General features: G+C 40.5%; 1 protein-coding gene across 2 annotated transcripts in view; it reads left to right on the plus strand.

Annotated features, from left to right (window-relative positions):
* LCLAT1 (lysocardiolipin acyltransferase 1) overlaps window positions 1–21,756 on the plus strand; it is a 98,399-nt gene extending 76,643 nt beyond the window's left edge. For both annotated transcript variants that reach the window (XM_080587672.1, XM_080587673.1), the window contains one exon: window positions 17,632–21,756. In XM_080587672.1, the coding sequence (XP_080443798.1) occupies window positions 17,632–18,140 (509 nt within the window). In that variant the 3' untranslated portion in view covers window positions 18,141–21,756. The remainder of the gene's footprint in view (window positions 1–17,631) is intronic.
* The last annotated feature ends 693 nt before the right edge of the window (window positions 21,757–22,449 follow it).

The following is a 22,449-nucleotide window of genomic DNA, read 5'->3' on the forward strand; positions in this document are numbered from 1 at the left end:
TTGAGCCTTTTAACTCCATAATGAATTTGCTGAAAGCTGCAGGTGTGTTGTATCTCTTAAAATCAGGTCTTGGGAACACACTGAGCTCATGTCTGTTACTCTGTTCTGGCTACCTAACTTTTTCCAGATGCTGTTCTAGGCAATAGCAATTGCAAATTGCTATGCTAGGCAGTGATAGAATAATGAAGAAAAAATGTCCCAACCCTTGGCCCAGAATTCATATGAATTACAGGAGGACACTGTGTTCTGAGTAATCTTGTTTTTGCATCTTACCAACACAACAGATGTGAGCTGCAGGTTGAGTCTCCTGCCCTGGGAAAGACAAGCCAGCACTGACCTCTTGGATGGGTGGAGTAAACTGAGAGTGCTTATTCTCTTTGGTGGATGAAGGAAGAGGTTTGTAAGATGAAAATGTGTTGTGCATACAGCATCCACTCCAGCCTGATGAGCTTTCCTGATGGAGTTAGCAGGAATACCAGCATCTCACTTCCTTCAGCAATCAGGTGTTCAGATTCCCTTGCAGCCCCAGTACAAGCACGGCTCCCTGGCAGGGTTAGCTTCTGCTGGCTACATCTGCTGAAAGGGCTTACTGCAGGACCAGGGGAGCAATGGGAGGGAGCACGCAGTGTGAAGCAGCAGACCGGTAATATTGCTCCTTCTGGAGGTGAGTTAGTACTGGATTGGTTTAGCCATATCATCTGCTTCCTAAGAATAAAAGTGGTTAAAAACATCTTTTGGAGAGAAAGGTATTTAGAAAGGTATTTGCTGCCACAACAGGATGCATTTCTATTTTTGTAGCATGCTGAACATGCAGGTTGATACCCAGCCCTTCGTCCAGGTCAGTTGGCTCAGTAAAACAAACGGTGTAAGAAGCAGATCTGAAAGCTCCATGTCCCAGACAGTCGCTGCAGCCAGGTGGCAGTCCTGCACTCAGATGTGTTTATTTGCTCATGAGAACATGGGTTCTTCTGCTGATGAAACAAGAGCATCACAAATCTGTGTCTGCCATCTGTTCTTCCTGGCTGCCTTGCTTGAGTCAGTCACTTTCCCTGCTTCTGAGTTCCCATGGCAGGGCATGGTGCATATTTCATGAAGTCCTTCCAAGCAATTTCACTCTGCCTCACACCTAGTAAGATTTCTAAGACTTTGACTCACACCTAGTAAGAACAAGCCTTAGGAGGATCAGCTGAAGGAGCTGGGGTTGTTTAGCCTGGAGAACAGAAGGCTCAGGGGAGACCTTACTGTACTTTCCAATTACCTTAAAGGAGGTTGCATGGAGGTAGGTGGGGACTGGGCTCTTCTCCCAAGCACCAAGTGATAAGACAAGAGGCAATGGCTTTGAGTTGTGCTGGGGGAGGTTTGGGTTGGATATTAGGAAAAATGTCTTCACTGGAAGGGTTGTGAAGTATTGGAACAGGCTGCCCAGGGAAGTAGTTGAGTGACCATCCCTGGAGGTCTTCAAGAAACATGTAGATGTAGAGCCTGGTGACATGATTTAGTGGTGGACTTGGCAGTGCTAGGTTAAAGGTCGGACTAAATGATCTTAGAGGTCTTTTCCAACCTGAATGATTCCGTGATTCTGTGAAATCTCTGCCTCAACAGTCAGGGTCATTGCTTGGCAGTGCTGTGGAGGAGTCAGGGATAGCTTTAACAGCTATTGCTGTTACATTACTGAGGGGGACATTTTTTTCAAATCTAGTTAGTGAATCCTCAAATATAATCCATGTGCAATAGCTTGTTCCAAGGGGACAAAAAAGACAAAAGGAATGCAAATAGAGATATTGTATCCAGACATGTGGCTTGCCTAGAAAGCTGATGCCTATAAAAGGCTTATAAGCAGTCTACTAGAAGTAGTAAACAACAGTAACCCCATCTTGCGGAGGAGCAGAGGGCTATTCCATAGCAGTGGTTTCCTATGAAGCTTTTGGTTTTAAAGACAGCAGAGTGTTGTTGATGGATCACCTTTATTCTTTTTACGAACCTGCAACTCACAATGGACAAAATAGAGAATATCCTGTAAGGGGAATAAAACGTCCTCTCATTACTGTTCTTTAGCTCTAGGTCACAGACTTAGGAGAAGAGTTTGGAAGGTCAGTTACAACTTTTCTGCATTTCTCCTGCCATGCTATGTTCTCTAGTACTGATCAATGACACTGTTCAGCAGCAGACCGTATGTCAAGTCGTCATATGAAGTGAGAAACTAGGACTATTGAGGTCTACATCACAGATGTGTGAACCTAGGAATGAAGTGAGAATTAGACTTAAATAACAGGTATAGTGTTAGTAATTGAGTCTGGTTTGGGGTTTGTTTTTTATGTATTTATTTTTTAATATTGTAACAAGGCTAGGAAATGGAAAAATACTAAATATATTTGCACAATTTCATAGAAATTCTGAGTATATCATGAAACCAATGTTGGTTCATTCCTCTAATAAGAAACAATCATAGAATATCCCTAGTTGGAAGGAACCCAAAAGGATCATTGATTCCAACTCCTGAGTCCCCAAAGGACCACCCAAGAAATCAGGCCGTGTGTCTGAGAGCATTGTCCAAACACTTCTTGAACTCCAGCAGGCTGTGCTGTGACTAGTTCCCTGGAGAGCCTGTTCCAGTGCCCAACCACCCTTTCAATGAATAAACTTTAACTGATATCCAGCCTGAACCATGCCTGTCACAACTTAAAGCTGTTTTTCCTTGGGTCTTATCGGTGGTCCCCAGAGAGCAGAGCTCAGTGCCTGTCTCTCCACTCCCCCTCATGAGGAAGCTGCAGGCCGCCATGAGGCCTCCCCCCCAGTCTCCTCTTCTCCAGGCTGAACAATCCAAGTGACTTCAGCTGCTCCTCATATGTCTTGCCCTCTAGACCCTTTACCATCTTTGTTGCTCTCCTTTGGACACTCTATAACAGTTTTATATTTTTCTTATATTGTGACACCCAAAACTGCACACAGTGCTCAAGGTGAGGCCGCACCAGCACAGAGTAGAGCAGGACAATCACTCCCTTGATCAGCTAGCAATGCTGTGCTTGATGCACCCCCGGGACATGGTTAGCCCTCCTGTCTGCCAAGGCACACTGCTGGCTCGTGTTCAGCTTGCTGTTGACCAAAAACCCCCAGATCCTTTTCTGTGGGGCTGCTATCCAGCATCTTGTCCCCCAGTCTGTACATATAAACAGGGCTGCCCCTTCCCAGATGAAGAATATTTATGCATATCTATTCACTATTTACAGTGAAGGCTGAAAATAAAATGCACTCTCAGCGTCATTTAGAAACATGTAATTTATGATGTGCTGCAGTTCCTTTGAAGTGTCTTTCACAATATATGGTGGTCTTGCATTTCCATCAGTTGACCTGAATGTCTAACATGCTTCTGGTGCCAAAAAAGTCACAGTATAGGTTATCCACAGGCTACCTTGGATTTACGATATCCTACTTCACCTTTAGAATCCAGAATGTTTTCTGCTTCTTGACAGATAAACAAAGACATTTTGCAGTAAAAATTTTATATGGGGATTCCTGGAGCAATCAGTACAGAACTGTGGCACGCTATAGAGTTAGTGATAAAACTTTGGCTTTGCATTTATTTTGAATTGTGGCAGAAGGCTGAAATCCCTTTTCTTAACATGAAATATTTTAAATTAAGCATTTATTATGCCTAGATTTGCTAAGGCTAGACATGTTTGCACACAGAAGTATCTTCTCATTTAAATTCAATCACAGTCACAAAACAAGCCTGGCTCAGACTAGCTAAAGATATAAACTTCATTTTCATCTCATTAGGCCACCTGGAAGCAGCAATCAGTGAGTAGTCCTGACGTCAATGGTCTCTCTACTTCATTAAAATGTTAATTTCATGGCTTTAATTCCCTTTGTAAAACGTGCTGCTGCAAGATACTATATGCAGATTTATTCAGAAACCAGAAAAATCTGCCTGCCATATTCCCCTTTTAGTTCCTTGGGTTACTTTGGATTTTTTATTTTTAGCCATTCCTGTTTTTATAAACTGCTGTGAAAAGATGATCACCATAACAACCAAAAAGTAAATATTTTCTTAAAACAGCCTTTTGAGAACTTATGCTTAAGAATCAAGAATTCAGGGCATCATGCATTAAGTGGTGTTTGTTCTGCTCTTCCCTTTTTCAGTATTCAGAAGTGAGACAGGTATTGTTACTGGCTTACAATTTCAGAGAATAGATCATGAAGAGAAAGCATGGTATAGTAAATCAGAATTAGCTACACAGATCAACTGTAGTGTCAACATTCAGGATTCTGTCCGGATGAAATGATGAACTTTTCATCAGTTTTTACAACCCTTCTTGTTGTAGAAGTGTCTGAGTAATCATGTATTTTTCAGAGTGTTACATAAACAGATTCTATTTTAGTACACCTATTCTGTCTATTGATAGCTATAGTTTATATTTCTTTTGCAGATGCTAAAACGAAAGTACAGGGTCGGGACTTCTCAGGACCCACTGGAGATTGAGCTGCCTATATCAGGAATCGTGTGCTCAGCTGGGTGGCTCTCATGACGCAGTTGGGTCTGGACTGCTGGCAGGACTCAGCACTAGGTCTTCCCACTCTACCCTTGCACGTACTGTTATTCCAGCTTTGTACAAACCCCACTATGCCCCCGCTGTCCGGTGACACCAGGACCTTCCTGTGAAGGAATCTGGATAACATATGTACCCTGCCTGGTGTTAACCTGACTGGAGGTGGCAAAGACCATCAAGCCCCAGTGCAGCACATAAAGGAGGGGTTTCTTCTAAGTATTACACGAATCTGAAGTTTTCCCTTTGAGAATTCCAACAAGGTTTTCCTGCAGCTAGCCTCAGGAGGATGTTCCCAGTAACTAACTTGGCCTCATATCTGCCTTGTGTCTGCTATAAATAAAATTGTATCAGACTACTACTGTGGCTATCTTTGCCTGTTCTCTTGAAGGTGTATGGCTTAGGAAGGGACATAAAGATGTGCCTAGTAGTTCTAACAGAGAAACTACCAAAATAACTTCAAAGAAAAAAATGGAAAACGGTAAAATTAGCTTTCTGGACCTCCACCAGTTTTCCATTTCAGATAAGGTGAAATGATTTACCAGTGAGTCTAAAATCACCTTCATACCTAGTTTGTCACTCTTAGTATCAAGGGAGAAGTTTTTGAAAGTCAGCAAAGACAAGTGGACAGTAGCCAATTCATTTCCATCTTGGAGCTTTTGCTGAGAAAGTTATTTCATCACAGCACCATAACTCACTGTACTAGTCAATTTAAATTGCCGACACGTGCCAGGATTTTACTCTATGGGTAGAATTATTCATTCATGTCTGCAGTTGGTGAGAGTGAAATGATACTACGACAACATCGCCGTTTGTAGATTGATCTAGAAAAAGATTCCATTTTGTAATCTCCTGAGATATTATCTATTATTGCAACAGCATATTCGCTCTTCTAACGCTGTGTTTTGATTTGACATAAAATATATTTTATAAACTAATAAAGGAATTTTTCATTTTGTTACAAAGCCCACCAAAGCATGAGTTACTACAGGTGTTTGAACAGAAGCTGTCAGTTTGCTGAATGAGTTTTGTCAGCCTTGACATTTGAAATGCCATACCTAGGGTAAAACAGCACAGTTAAAGTTACCATTGTCACTTAATGATATTATGACTGTAGGTTGACATTGCAAGGGGAGAAAAAAAATACTAGATCTCACTTTTTGTTTTGTATTTCTTTTATCTTGGTCACTATGTGTAGTTGCAAAGATATTCATGCTATAATTGCTTATTGTTTGTTTGTTTGTTTTCTTGTTTTTAATGTTTTCAAAAGGCAGTGCAGATGGAAAGTTGGTGGAAGTTTTTGTCACTATTACTTGGGCAGAAAATATACTGAGATGAGTGGTGGACTTTGGGTTTCAGCATCCATTGGGTATGTTTTCCGTATTTCAGAAAATAAGGCAAAGTAGCTGAAGTTCTTCTTTTGTCCTGGTGGACAAACAGAAGTGCAGTTTCTACCAGCACTGTTTCTTAGACCTAAATTGTCTATGATCTCAGTCAAGTTACATTGGATTTTTCATCACCTCATCATTTATTTGCAGAAAGACCAACTTGTGGTTTATCATTCTGCAGCTCTTGAAAAGTCCAGTGTAAGCTGTTCCTAAATTGAATCAGTTGATTCTATTCCTTGTGATTTAGTTATGTACATATTCATATTTGTGTCAAAAATCAGTGTTCAGAACATTAGTAATGACTGCTTTCAGGGCTTTCTAGTGCACAGTGCCATCTGAGTTAAATGTTCATTGGAGTTCAGGGGTGGAAGTTTCTAGCAGATATTTTCAGGAAATGAGTTTTAGACTTCTGCTCAAACGGGTCTGTATACAACAGGGATTTACAACATCTCGTCTGTGACTTCACTTACCATCATGGGATTGCCTTCTGATCTGTATTAAAAAGCAATAGACCATTGTAACCTGTGTCTTTAACATGAAGGTACAACATGTAGATTATGAGCCTCAACCCGTTCTTTTTTTTTTAAAACGAGCAGAGCAACACATTTGGCTCAGTATTGGGCCACTGTATACTGGGATGAGTGGTCTCTCTCAGCATCACCATTGCGATACTGAGACCATACCTGAAGATGAACCACTGGCCCCACATCCTACTCTTCTGCTGTGCCTGAAGAATTCACTTTTCACTTCTCAGGCTGGCAGACTGACAGCATCATACATGTGGAAGTACAAAAAGATGGATGTTCAGGATTCAGCTTACACCTAGGTTTAGGAATGACCATTTAGGCACTCAGCAGTCTGCTCATTTTCATTTAAAGAACTGACCTTGGTATAATTTTTCTAACCATCTCTATGAACACCAGTAGTTGGAACAAAACCATAAACAAATCTTGTTATTTCTAGAGACAGGGCTGTTTTGCTGCTGTGCATTTAAAATGACTGCAATCGGCTGTTCATCTACAAAGCCATGGCGCTGTGTATTCACAGATCCTAGCATCCCTTTTTCTTTTCCATGACAGTCATGACAGCTTCTGTTGGTAAAACCGTTCTCACATCACAACACTGAGCCAAAGCCAAGGGATCTGCGGTTCCAGCAGCCACCGCTGGAGGAAGGTTATCTGCTCCTGGAGCTCCCTGTGCCTGTTTGCTGCGGGGCACTGCAGGGTGGAGGAGCAGCAGGAGCAGCTCCTTTCCATTCTGCTTTTTTCCTGGTGCTTCACCAACAAAAGGAATAAAATACAGCAGGATATATATACTTCACCAATAGCTGGGAAGCTGCATGTGTTACACGAGGTTTCTCCGAGGAGAATCCTGAGAGCCTTCAACTTTATGGCTCCTTTCCACCAGAGTAGCTCCACCAAATAGCTGCAGCAGGGTTTGGGTCTGATCCCATGTTGTTAAGGAGGAAAAGAACTGTATAATCATTAGCCTTTGAAATTTTTCAACCACAGCCTGTGAAGGGATGGCAGTGCTTTATTTGACAAGCATGTCACTATCTTTCGTCAGCTGATTATAATCATCATGAAAGTTCCAATGTTTCTCTTTTTCCTTTTTCTTTTTTACTATTGTGTTTTGATTAAGTTTCCCTAATGAGCCCAATGAAAAGCAATTGTTCTAAATAAATCGTGTGCTATAAAAGCAGTGTATCACAATTAGGTTTCCATTATACTTTAATTAGGCATTCCATTATTAAATTGATGTCTTTGGCTTCTTCCAGGTCCTCAGACTACTGCTGAAACAAATTCCTCTTTGTGGATAAATATTAGTCAGTCGTAATTAAAGAGTATTCATTGGAGTTGCAGCTTTTCATTAAATCCCTTACTGATTAAGATGGCTCCCCCAAGTACTGGGCTGATTAAATTTAATAAGGTTTGTCCACTTGTGTACTGTGGTCTGGTGGAAACTGTTTTAGCACCATGGGATTAGGAACAATAAGTTCATATCTCAGTGCATACAGTCGTGGGTCTGCATGCCTGTTTTTTGCAATGCTGTATGCTTTTGTGTTGGGGGCTCTACGTTTTATGTAGTCAGCCAGCAGAGGAAAAAAACATGGAAATGGAATTAGTGGTATTAGAGTTGAATCTCAAAGAATTAAGTTCCATTAAAGAACTTAACTCAAGAAGAGGGCTGTGCTGGTTAATGAAGCTCAAGTGCCTCTCAAGCCCCAAACTGATTTAACTCAGTGAGGTGTATAGATGAGCTTGTTTCTATGTAAATATACCTCAGCTGTGAATTTGGATAATAAAACAGACATACTTGGCAGAAGTTCTTCGAATGGTAGTGTGTTAAGTGTTTTCAGAGCAAAATCCTTGCCCTGGATTTAAAACAAGCTGGAGCAAATGGATAATGTCACTTAATTGTACATGTATTGATCAGAGAGAGATTATAAGCCTAATAATTTTCTGTGTGCAGAAATTATACCTTCTTGTCAGACTGCTGATGCTGTTCTGCATTCCTTTTGCTTTGTACACTGAAATGAAAACAAGCCACTGTGACCAAGAATGGCAATAGCACATACCAGTGAGGCATGAAATGTGAGAGATTGGCTCGAGATTTATGTGGAAACGCTCAATCCAAATATTTGAGGTGGCTGCTGGCAGGTGTTTTTCAACATATAGTTTATATTTTATTTTTGTTGCAGGGTATGTTTTCATCAAGTATTTTGGATTGGCATGGCCTGTATTTGTAATACTGAATTTCTCTAAAGTTTGAATGTGTTTTCTGTTTCTTCTTGTGTATCCCAAATATGATGGTACTGGGTGCATCATCTAGCCCACCTATAGCGTTGTTTGGAATTGAATTTACTACTCATTACAGATTGCTCTTCCTGGGGCTCCTGGAGGCTACTGTAGACATAAGTGATGATGCCTGGGACAGTTTGAAGAGGGCAAGTTTATAAAACAGTGGAAGGTAACTGAGCAGCTAAAGAGTACTCTCTAGCGGCTGACTTTGGTTAGTGATAAGAACAGATAGCAAAGTGTGCTGAATTAACAGGTTACTTGTTTGTAGCCATTAAACAAGGGGAAAAAATGAGTAAGAGGAGACAATTAAGCTGAACCTTTTATCTCAGCTATAGAAGTGAATTATTTTAATTCACTAGAAACCAAACATAAAACTTTTTTTTATATAACAGCCATTATTTATTTACTTATTGCTACCATTGCAATTCAGTTGGATGGTGTTATGCTACTCATAGTACCATCCTTCCATTGACATGAACTGAGGGTCTGACGGAAAGTGACAACTCCATGGCATTCCTGAAAAGATACACTTTGATCAGTTGATTACTGAGCAAGAACTGCTGCAGCTGTTTTCTTGTTTCATCCGTAGTGAATTATTTTTCTCTACTTCTCACGCTCTGTCTCATGCTAGTTTTCTAGGGACTTCACAAAAGACGAGTCAAGTTTCAAGGTTGGCCTGCAGATCATCTGGGGCCTAATGTTCTATAACTAAAACATTTTGAAAATGGTTAAAAATTATGACAAAATTATGAGAATCCCTACTCTCCATCCTAGCAAATCCCAGGACTATTAAAAATGTTTTTGAAAAGAGTATAAACAAAGGTTTTGGAAGAATCGGGGGAAATAAATAACATCTTATAGAATGAACAGAGAGATGAGGAAGGGTAGCCCCTTTAACGTCTGTATTTTAACTAGGATGCTGAAAGCTAACATACGCTTTCGTGCTACAACATGACAGTTCACACATACTGCTGTTCCTGACATCTTTAAAAATGCAGGTTTTAAGCCAGCTGCATTATTTACCTAGCAGTAACATCCTGCTGTTTTGAACATCATTGGGATGGCAGTTGTGTATGTAAACTGTTCCAGAGTGTTTTGTTTGACTGTTAACTCATTGAGGCCAGTTGGGAATGACAGGAGAAATTCCAGATGCAACAGCTGAATTCTAGCAGAACTGGATTGCCTCTAATAAGGATGTGGTTTTAGTTTGTATACGGATGGATTGCTTCTTTCCCAGATACCCAGGGATTTCAAATGTCTATCAGGGAAGAGGAATTAGGTGGATAGTCTGTTATATTAAAAGATAAGAATAAGATTGAGTTGTTTGTATATGCATTTTTATATATATATATGTATTTATTTTAAGGTTATTTGATACCTTACTTTTGCTTAATTGTCATGATGCTTAGCTTTCCAGAAATACTTGGGTGACTACTTTAACTTCTTACAAGGAAACGGGGAAGGGAAGGGGAAGGGAAGGGGAAGGGAAGGGAAGGGAAGGGAAGGGAAGGGAAGGGAAGGGAAGGGAAGGGAAGGGAAGGGAAGGGAAGGGAAGGGAAGGGAAGGGAAGGGAAGGGAAGGGAAGGGAAGGGAAGGGAAGGGAAGGGAAGGGAAGGGAAGGGAAGGGAAGGGAAGGGAAGGGAAGGGAAGGGAAGGGAAGGGAATCAGCCATTTTCTAATCTATGTAAATCTGCCTTTCTGCGAAGACATCTTATGACAAGGTAGACTTGGATTTCACTGCAGTATAGTAAATTATCTCTATTTCAAGCATAATTGTGATTCTCATTTGAATTTCTTGTCAGTTTGCCAGGAAATTCATGTTAAAGTTTAGTGGAGTTGTAGAGCTGCATACCACTACATAAGTGCCTATTACATGAAATACCATTTCCAGTATGAATAAGTAATAGTGTACAATAAGCCTAGAAACAACCTTTTCTCCTTCCAAACATGTAACATACATGTGAAAACCTAATTCTATATATGTGTGTAGAGCAGACACAAAGTATGGGGAGCTGGGAGAGGGCAGCTATACATGCAGGGGAATAAATATAGCATTTTTGTTATCTGGGTTTGATAAATGTAGTTCAGGAATGATAGAGTAAAGAGTGGTGAGTCAGTTATGCCTGGTCATCCCTAGTGACTGAAAATAACTTGTTATTCCAACCCTTTTATCCCTTTGCTCCCTCCTCTCCACATATTTTCTATTTTATTTATAGCTCAAGCAGCTTTTGCTTTGCAATTCAGAAACTAACCCCTTGGAGCCTGGGAGAGAAGACTTAAGGGCAACTGCCATCTGACAGTCTTGCAGAGAGAGCCACTGTGTCAAATTGTTCCCTGTCACCACCCCTGTACACTGTTCCTTCATGTGCCTGAGTGTTCTTGTTTAATCCACTAGGAATCAGTTTAGCGCTTGATACATCTTAACTTGAAGATAAGGATAATTTACTTCTTGATCTGCTCTTAGTTTTCCCAGCCTTCCCATGGTACTGAGTTCTCATAACTGAATTATACCACATCTTCCTTCTTGTATTAATGCTGATCTGGTTTGCAGAGGAAGAAGGGAGCTGACAGATGTGTCTACTGAAGAGCATCCCCTCAAGTAGGAAGGAGGGAGATCTACCCCTGACATTGCAGATACATGCATTTATAGTCTCTGCAAAGAATCGCTAAATCTGTGAGTGGTATTAGAGTTGATTAGATTAAATTGGCATTACAAGTTCAGTGACATTATGCTGATAAAAAAAGAAAGAAAGAAATTTGGGTAAATTATTGTTTGCTTTACTGTAGTCCCCCTTCTGACTTAAGGAAAGAATAAAAGGAGGGAGGTGTTAAAGCTACAAACACAAAGCTGATTAGCAAACACTGGCCTCGGGTGAGAGAACCTTAGGTTCTGTCGTATGTAAGAGTAGAAAAACTTTACCACAGCTTGTTGGCATGCCCTGACTCTACTCAGGCATCAACAGTCCTTCAAGGATGGTGTGCCAGACAGTATTCTCCTTTCCAGTTAGATGCTTCTTAGAAACTGGGGAGCGGTACCTGTCAGGTCCCCATTACCATTTCTTTGGCTTCTTGTGTCCATGGGAGGTGGATGCCCAGTTCAGCCATAGTTCACGGAGGGTTTTGTGCCTCAGCTCTGTTGCACATCACTTCAAACCCTACCCAGGTGTTGTCCTTGGTATTCTCACTGTAGCTTACTGACTCCATTGCCTTCTAGGATACAGCAAAGGACTTCATAATGCTTAATAAGCAGGGGTGAACATCGGCTCTCAAAGCAGTACTGTACCTTCAAGAAAGGATGTAATCATTGGAGACATCAAAAAGATTTAAAAAATCAACCCCAAGTAGGAGTATTAGTCTTAGGTGTCTGTGTAAGAACTTAATGAGGCCATTTTGGAAAACTCTATCTGGTTCCAGTACCCACACTTGGAAAAGTAAGTTGAAATATTAGAAAAGATTCAGGGAGCTACAAGAGGGATTTGAGCTTTTAAAAACGTGCTTCATATTGAGATTTAAGACTCTCAGTGGGTTTAGTTTATTCATGAGCAACTTACAAGTTTGGTAGAGCAGGCCGACACTGCATGACCTGTTTAATTGAACAGAACTGTGTGGTCAGAAAGTAAACTACATGGATTCAGTATAGAATCTGTAGACAACTTCAGTTCATGGTATTGTCTTACACATTTATGAGATGTTGGCATCAGACTGCAGACTACAAAACTGTGTGATCCAAAAGTATTTAACAAAACAAGTAAGCTTATGCTATGTATGCTGATAGCTATGAGGATGACCTTATCTTGGTCTTTGTACCTCGGAGGTACCTTGTAACAGTTCCTAGTAGATCTCTACTCCCATGCACAGCACACAGAGCACTCCTCTTTCCTGCTGATGATCACAAAACCTATCACTGTCCCTTTCCCAGGCTTCCACTCTCAAGGACAAGAGGTGCTATTGCCTTAACTCCTTCTTGGCAGGGGGAAAGGTCTCTGTATCTCCTTGTATCACAATAACAGTGGAAAAAGGGATAGCTAGATAAAGATATGTTATGCAGAATCACTCTTCTCTGTTAATCAAGGTCAGCATTATCATTGTGTCCTTTTTTGATTGCTTATGTGATTGCTATACTTAGCGAAAAAAGATTTCCAATAACTACTGAATTGAAAGTGATTTAGATTAACCCTGGTTGACATTGCTGGTTTAAGGAGGGCTGCCTGGAGTTTTAAATCTTCACAAGGATGATACTTTCCTTGAATAAATCAAGGTAAATCTTTGAACCTGCTCCATTCTGATACTCCAGAATGTAGTTTTCTCAAAGAAAAGTGATTCAAATCTCAGGAGCCAACAGAGTAATATTTCCTAGTAAGCAGTTTTGGCTTTTTTTATGTCCAAAAACATCTTCATCTCAAAGCTAACATAAAATAATCACATACTGTGCAATACAGCCGGTTTTGTTCTACTCATTTCCATCTCTGCTTTGATTATGTTGTTGATCAGTTTGTTTACAGAAGGTGAGCCTCCTTCTGCCTGCTTTCCTAAGGAAATGCGTGTAGAGTTGAGGATGTTAAGGGAAGTATGGGAAGAGCTAAAGGCAATGTTTTATGAAGTCTGGAGATGTATGAAGCATCTGGAGTTGTTGTGGAGAAGGGATAGATATGCTGCTTTGCAGGAGGAAGGTGGTGTAGTTACATTGTGGTGGGAGGTAGAAGGGCCAAGGCCCTTATGTATTAGCCTGACTTCACAGAATAGCTTATTTTAAGGTTATCATGAATATTTTATTGTGAGAACACCTTTGCATTCCCGTTCTGGCTCAACAACTCATCAGTGCAGTGCTCTGTGAGGTACTGATTAAGAATAGCATCTTCTCTACTGGATCAATGCAGGGGAAGAGACCATATAATCCTTGTATGATTTAAAGTAATGTCAATGGTAAGTAAAGCAGGACAAATTACAGCTGCTGAGACCCTCACTGGGAATGAAAAAGGGTCATAGCCACCACTGCTGATGTTGAGGAGGTTCATCTGCCTGTTCACTTTCCAGACTGCTGAGAGTCTGAGCAGTTCATTACATGGATTTGCTCGGGACTCATCTTTATTTTTGGCACACTGATGGTCATTTTGAGTTTTAAGAGCTTCCGCTCTGAGTCATCATTTTGGCCCTCAAGTCAGTGCTTATGTAGATAGATCCTTTTGTCTCACAGTGAGCTTGCTCAGCATTGCTCAGTCCCAGGTATGAGCAAGAAAGTGTCCTTGTCACTGGCATGACTCATTACTGAGGAACGAGCAGTGCTTGCGCTGTAGAGTGATCCTTGTAGTGCAGGGGATGAGTCTGGTGCAACCAATCCATATATTTGGGACTGTGATCTGGGACTGAGCATCACTTCTGGCAGTTTTCACCAATTGAATCTGCAAATGTATTTGAAAAAAGCCTGAAATAATCTTTAATCCTGCTTTTACATTCAGGCTACTTTTTCCCCTGGAATTGAAGTATTGTGCTGATGTATTATTTAACACACACTATTAAAAGTAATTTTCAGTTTACCTATGCTATCTTTATTTTGAACGTAGTAAGAGGCTCTTGGTTGTAAGGTTTTATAATGTTGGGTTGTGAGATAAAAGGATTGTCTGTGCACACACAAAGGGCGGTGGCACAACAGCAGGCAGGGAAACCCCAAAACCCAGACAGAGAAACAGAGCCCCTGCCCCAGTTCCAACCAGGGCTGTCATGGGAGTGCAACCAGCTGTGAGCAAGGGTGGACATTCATCACGGTGCATCAACAGAAGAAGCCATTACCTTACAGGCTGATGGGGATTGCTGCTTGCAGGGCTTTTGGAATCATTATGAGGTGCAGAAAAGAGCGTTTGGGGATTGTGCAAGATTTATGGGATATTTAGGAACCAGTTATTGAAGCAGTTGTAAGTATGAGTTGGATACTGGGGAGATCAGATGGGTCACAAGTTGGCTACTAGAGGGATTACAAGGTTCAAGCCACCAGCTGGGGAGACTATAGATCCTGGGGTCAGCTGAGACCAGTTTGTATGTCCATCTGTTTCTCTCTGCTTGAGGCAACTGGAGAAGAGAGGGTCGGAGGACCAGCTACTGGCTGGCCCCGAGTGTCTAAGGTCAGCAGTGTGTGTACATCTGTGCAAAGGGGTCTGCACCAGACCCTGGGGAGGGGCTCCAGCCCAAGGGGCACATGTGACCCGGTGTTAGCACCTGGGGCAAGGCTCCAGGACCAGTTGTTGGGAGAATCCATGGGGATGTACGTTTGTACCTAAGTTCCACTGACAGACCTTTATCCCAATCAGCTGGAGAAGGGAACATGACGGGGCCGTCTGTGTTTGCGTAAGTGCAATGTTTCCTGTCCGTGTTGATCCATGGCTGTCCCTGTGTCTGTATTGTACCTGCATATCTGTGTGCATACCTACTGGGAGTATGTGCTCACACGTGCCCCCAGCTGGTCCACGGAACTGGGGGCTGCAGCACCCTCACCTCTAATAGGCTACCAGATCTGGCAGCTCAACACAGAACAAAAATCCTGATGGAGTAGCTGGCATAGTGAGAGAATTTGTCCTAGTTTTTCCTTGGAAACATTTTTTAAAGAAGGCATCTTTCTCTGATGCTGTTTATTTTGGCTGCGAGCCTGGTAAATTCTTCCCATGCCACATATAAGTGCACTGCCCAAAGTGACCAGCTATGCATTGTGGTTACTTGAAGTAATGTTGTGTATCTACATATCCTGAAACATAAATAACTTTGACTGGAGCACAGAATGCTTACAAAGAAAAGTAACGGTGCTTTTGAGCTGTTCTATCATCCAAAAATAGAGATTGCAGCATGTATTAATCATCTACCTTGCATTTATAGCTGTGTAACAATAACTACAGATAAATTTCGTTAACCATTCCTGAGTGCAGTAGTAAGCTTTCTTTTTCTAAGGTGCTTCTATAAAGTGTAGGACAGAATATTGCTCATAGGTATGAAGGATATATGGGTCTTCTGCTACAGAATGAAGGTTGTAAGAATGTTAAGCTACTGAAACTGGTGTTTTTGTCTTGAATAGCTGGGGTACCTGCCTAATGGTTTTGTTTAATTTTGCATCTGAAATGTAATTTAACTAAGAAATCTCCATTGTGAATGTTACCTGATTTGCTCTGTCCTTGTCACCCAGCGCTGCAGAGGACGGGCAGGTTCTTTAGGGATCCTTGGCAGAATGAAGACGGCCGCAGGATTGTGGTTATAATTAGAGATTTATTATTGCATAAAAACGCAATAAACAATCAACATAGCTCATCATCTACAATTCCTACCACTTAGCATAGCTTCTAACTGCGCAGAATTTCTAGAATTCTGACTTAAAAAGGCTTTTCAAGTCCCTGGAGCAGCCCCTCTGCAGATACAGCCAAATTCTTATCAATCAGCACGCGATACGGTCGTAACATGGACTCAGGCTTTATGTACAAGAACACGAGTCATTCGCTCAATCCTCAAAGGATGAAGATGACAGTGGAGACATCCCTGGCCACAGGGGAATCATGGGTTTTGCTGTCCTGCAGCAGCTCCAGTCTAACGCCTTAGGACTTGCTGTTGTGTGATTTCATATCACCATCTATCTCCTGGCAACCCATTGCCTGGTATTGATGGTGTTGGTTGGCTTAATCACCATATCTGTCAGTCAGTGCTCCCCAAACTGTCCTGGTGACTCAGCATTTGTCTTCAGACATCGCAACTGTAGGCAGCATTTAGTCTCCAATTCTATTTTGCACTGAGACAGCCAGCAAAATAGAAACAGCAAGACAAGATAAATTACTGCTGGCAGAACTTAACTGCTCTGTAATGTCCAGTGCACCTATTTTTAGATCAGTTTTACACTGGCAGAATTTTCTATATACAATCCAAAAAGAATGTCTGGTCAAAGGCTGAGGGCAAAAAGGGTATGTAGAAAGAGCATCCATGTAAAAACGGTTAGTACAAAGACGTGATTGTAAAACCTACTTTGGCAATAATGCTCTGCTCCCAGGACTGTTGGCTTGATCAGGCGCAGTAATGAAGAACTGAGTTTTTTCATCAGCATTCCCTTGAATTTCTAATCTACAATTGCTTTTTACATGGTTCAATATAGTCTGGCGAAATAGCTAACAATATGAGGTTTACGTAAAGCTCAGCTTTTCCACCATTTATACCACACTTTGTGTTTGCCAGATCTGGAATGCAGTAGGCAACAGCTCACCCTGTCAGAGTACTGGGTTGTCAAATTGTAAAAAATCGTGTTAACTGGAGTACCCCGCCAAACTGGCTGAGCTGTAGACAGAGAGCTTCCTCAGCCTTTGTAAGGAACCCTAGATTAAATGAACTCCTGTTGTTTACATTGGGTATACTTCAGGTATATTTTCTTAAATCCTCGATAAATTAGGACTGTGTGCTGCTTGCTCTAAATCAAATTTAAAACTCATTCTTTTGCAGCGTTCACGGGAACATACATTGTTATTTATATTTGATTAGTTAAAGGTAATTTCAGTTTGCAGCACAGGTATGAGTGTTTTGGAAAATTGTAACAGATTTGTCCTGCATGCTCTGTTCTTTTTCCAAGATCAGATGTGCATCTCCTCTCCTTCGAATTTGATTTTATCCTCTTACTCACTGTGTTGTAGTTCTACATTAGTTTGTACAAATTGGTATAATTTTGTTCCAAAAAGTTTTTGCTGGGATTCAGAAGAGGTAATGGCTGGGAAACCTGTGACCTCTCAGCCTTCAAATTCCAGAAGATAAAAAAAACTGTGTAGCTAATGTATCTTTGGGATTTCTGCCACCATTTTGACAGTTTTTCAATTGTGCCTTGAAGTGATGAGTGTTTTGGTTGCTGTATTACGTGTATTGATCTTTTACCCCAAATCTTTCTTCTAGGTAACAATCTCGATGCTATCCATGACATAACCGTGGCATACCCCCAAAACATTCCTCAGACGGAGAAGCACCTTTTGAATGGAAACTTCCCCAAGGAGATTCACTTCCATGTCCAGAGATACCCCATAGAGACAGTGCCCACTTCTAAGGAGGAGTTACAGCTTTGGTGCCAGAAGCGTTGGGAAGAAAAAGAGGAGAGACTCCGACACTTCTATGAAGGTGGAAAGTGCTTTGACAAAACAAGGCAAAGCATTATTCCACCATGTAAATCAGAACTCAGGGTCTTTGCAGTTAAGTGCATCTCGCTTCTGTACTGGACGGTGTTCCCACTGGGTATGTTTGCACTGCTGTACCTGTACCGCTTTGCACGATGGTACTTTGTGGCCATGATAGTCTTTTTTGTTGTGCAGCAGAAAATATTTGGTGGGCTGGAACTAATTGAACTTGCTTGTCATCGATATTTTAAAAAGCAACAGAAATTTATCAACACAAAAATAAAAAACAACTAGCTCTTGGGTAGAGAAGGATGTAAAAAGGCTTGATTTTGAGACATCCTGCGAATTCTATGAACAGGGAAGAATTTTTGCATGAGAATTGTCTTTTACTATCACCATTGTCTGTTAGACATTTGCACTTAGTTCTGTGAAAAGAAAGAAAAACATTAGTTATTGATACATGTGAAAATGATAGTTTTTATCTCAATATAATTTCAACATTGTTCTTGCAAGCAGCTAGCAACTGCATCCTGCTGTAATTAAGAAACACTTTGCTGGATTATTAAACAATCAAAAGGATGTTAATAACTGTGATATGCATTGAACTTTCATATACAAATCCAAACTGTCCAGCTAAGAAAGAGGTAGAATTTCTGTGTAATCACATTATTAGAAAGTGAGCACCAGATTTGAAAAGCTGTTAAGTTTACCGATGGTTCGATGGTAAGTACAAGTTGGAGGAGGAGATTTTGTTTCTTTTTTTTTTTTGCTATTTCAAATATTCAAACTTACTACAAAATACTTTCACTGAAGCTTTTCCAAACACTACTGAACCTAGCACACTAGTCACCTGTTCTGGCTCAGTTGATCAGAAGTTTTTTTTAAGCCCTTCAGCGTTGTGTTTTAGTACAGAAAACAGTGCTGGATCTGCCTCTGTTTAAGTCTTCACGCTATTTAATAGACCTGTGCAAGAAGGCTTTGATTTCTTGTTGCTTTTTTCATACTGCTTTGGTTCCCTTCTTAGCTGTGAGAGGTTTGTTCCTACTGTAGTATACAGAGTTGCAGGATAGGGGAGCTGGGCTTTTTTGGTTGTTGATGTTGTTTTATTGGTGGTGTTTTTTTGTGGGTTTTTTTGGTAGAGGTAAAAATAAGTGTCTGTCTCTGAGTAGCTGGCAAATGTTTTCTCAGAGAGGTCTCATTGTAGACATTATCTAATTGCAAATACTTTTTTTTTTCTTTTTTTCTTCCAGAGAAGCTATCTTTTCTTTGGAGTGTTTAGTTCTGTTTTCACATTGCTTCCTTAGACATTTCAATTGTCTAAACACTGGACAGTTGTCAAAATACTGGGCAGGAAGACTGTCTTTTCTGTGCACGCCAGCGAGACCTGCTGAAATGCATCTGATGCAACAGTTGTCTCCATATAGGTACTACAAGAGATGGGGTTCAGACTATCACAGCACATAGAAATTGAGTTACATCTTCCCTTTGCACTATTTTCATTGATTGTCTGATTACATCATTCCTTTTCCATACTCACTTGTAATTTTACATTGTCTTTTTGGGCCCCAACTTTCCCTTCGTTTCATGACATTCAGAAAACCTGGAGGTTTAAAGTCTGACAGTGTATTTTGCAAGTGTACTTCTTGTTGTATGTAATAAGAGTAATGATCATGGTCACACACTAAAAGGCGCAAACATTGCCAGCACTTAGGAGACACTTCAGATTAGATTTCTTGTTCAGCCTCAAAAATGTTAGACCACCTGGTCAAATGTATTGCTGCAAAACTTTCCTGACTTTTGAGTTAAACCCAAATGGCCTGGCTCTGTATCTTGAGTTGCATTGCTCCGAAATGTAAATGTGCAGAGTGCAAGGTGTATCTTGTACTGTGCTGCCCATCTCAAGCACTGGGGTAGTACTGTGGCACATCTGTTTTCTTCTACATTACAACACTTAACATGTTTTTTAATATGTTTGTATCAAAGGCCATTTTTGTAATGAATCACCAGCCTCTATTCAACTGTCCCTTGCAAGGCGACAAGTATTTTTTAATCCGTGCTAATAATAACTGTTTATTATGCAGAAAGTACTTGAAGCTATCTGTTTTACTCTAATTTTTTAACCCTTTTTTTCTTAAAAAAATAATTAGAAGTAGATTTATATTTAGGATTATATTTCTTAATGATTTTTTCATATTTATATTTGAGTACCTAAAAACTTAATAACTGGTGTTTTGTTGCAGTTCTTGTGCAGTATGATGACATTTGTTAATGTAATCCTGTGATATCAAAGACATTTAGGCAACAGCTTAAATCTGCATAGCTTGTGGGGTTTTTTTTGCTTTGTGCTGTGCTTTCGTGCAGTTCTCTACATGTCCAGGTACTGTCATTGCAAGAGAAAACTATAAACATCGTTTATAGTTAATGCGGAGGAGACCTAAAAGACTTTTAGTTTGTCCTGAGCTGCGGTTGTGCTTTCACACCGTACGTAAACATGGCCAGACTACTCCAACAGCCTAAGTATAGTCTTCGGGAATCATTTCAGAGGGTAGGTTACATGGTGGTGACATAAATACCAATTACACCTTTTTCAGTCATTCAGAGAACTTTGTGATGTCATAAAATGATTCTGTGAAATCTCTGTGAAAATGTATGAGAAACATCAGTGTGGGTCTTAGTCATAGAGCTGAAAGACTTCCTGTATATTTCTATGTGTTTGATTAGAGTTGTACTCTGAAAATGAAATAAAATAAATGAAATAAAATCCCTTAAAAGGGATTTTCTGTCCAGCCAGAGCCAAATATGTAACCTACTGTAATGTGGTAAACATCCTACAATTCTGCAATTCAGACTGAACAGAAATAACTTCTTGTGAGCTGTAAATGCCACATCTGCACTGCCTGACTCCATAAAGCAGGGTAGCACATGAGAAATGAAGAATCCTCTTCTTGCAAGGAAGGGTGTTGACTTAGAGACAGATGTAAATTTCCATATTATGTGCATCATTTTTCAATTTAATTAGAAATGCAAGACAAAAAAATGTTTAAAAAGTGATTGAAGAGCTGTGAGAGATCTTTCTGTGAATTTTTTTTTCCTCTTTGGTCAAAATGTAGCTTGTACTCAAAATGTTTTAATATGCAGATTTTGGGGAGAATATCTTGTTCTTATTCACCCTGTTTCCTTATTTGAACTACACTTACTAGGACGTGCTGGGTAAGTTACTTTAAAGTGTTTTCAATGCTGTTAGATTAAAGGTGCTAATACACCAGGAATCAAACACACCTATCTTTTGTGGACCGCATTTTGCCACCAAGATTTGTCTTACTTATTAGCGTGGTTTGTCATGGCTTGCTTATGTCCTCTTGTAGTCCCAGTAGCGACACTGTTCAACAGCGACTACTCCTGCTACAGCACCTCCATTTCTGCTAGGTCTTCCTTATGTTATTTGAGAGAAATGGCATGGTTTTCTTGCTTTTGAAGATACTCTTTGTTTGTTCAGTCGAATGTTTCCTCTTCAGCACTGTGGGTTTCTTTCTCTTTTCTCAGAACTGAAAAATTACAATCCTGTCCTGTGTGTGTGTCCTTAAACTCATCTGGGTAACAGAACATCAGACCAAGACATTTCTCTTATGTTCAATGCTGCAAGGCCCCAGGCTGCTCTGTGAGTTCTTGTCATGATCATACAAAATGTGGTTCCTAGTTTTGTGCGTTGAATCAATCTCCGTTGTTTAAAAAAGATCAGTGTTTTTATAACTTGATTTTATATGAACGTTGTAGGAATGAAAACACCAGGACACTACAAACCTACAGAAAAACTTAGTTTTCAAAGTTCAGTGATTATATTAGGATATTTTAACCATGTATCAATTACTCTACAGCCGCAATAAAGACCTGAAGCATTGCATGGGTTTAATTTTACTGTTTTCATTTCAGTGTGTGACATAAGCTGTACACATCCGTAAGGAACAAACCTTGCCTTCACTCAGATGGGTGTCCCCCTTCATTTCACTTGGGCAGACTGGTGTCCCTTCAGGTACTTGACTGATGGTTTGTAGCTGTTGTGTCTGTTGAGGTGACACATTTCCCTGCTGTTCATAACAAGTTGGAAAGAGACAATTATACACTCTCTTCTAGCCTGTTCCTGTAAAGCAATGTGGAAACCTTTGTGCATGCAGGAAGTATAGCTCAACATTAGCCTTGTTTTGCTTCTTAGCCAGTATTGCTCAAGAATTAGCTGTGGCTTGAAAAGGAATGCTAGGTGTCAATATGGAGATCATTCTTCAGCTTTAGATATATCCTTTTATTACCACTGTAATTACTGGCACAAACAATGGTCTGTAGCAAGGTTTACTTCCTTATAGGACCTGTTTTTAATATAACTTTGTGGGCTCATTGATTTCTCACTCAGTTGTCTGGAAACTAGTTTGGTGTGGAAGGGTGAGAGCTGTGTTTCTTGGGAGCTGCTGAGGTACTTGTCACTGAGTTAGGTCTGCAAGGTTACAGCAAGCTAGGTCTGCCTCTTCACGTGGTGTGAAGCTTAAAGGCAGTCTCTCGGCTTCGTGCTGCTAATGACAGAAAGTGCTATGTAAGTGAGAGAGCGCGTAAA

This window comes from Anser brachyrhynchus (genome assembly GCF_964034855.1).
Source record: "Anser brachyrhynchus genome assembly, chromosome: 3".
Lineage (NCBI taxonomy): Eukaryota > Metazoa > Chordata > Aves > Anseriformes > Anatidae > Anser > Anser brachyrhynchus.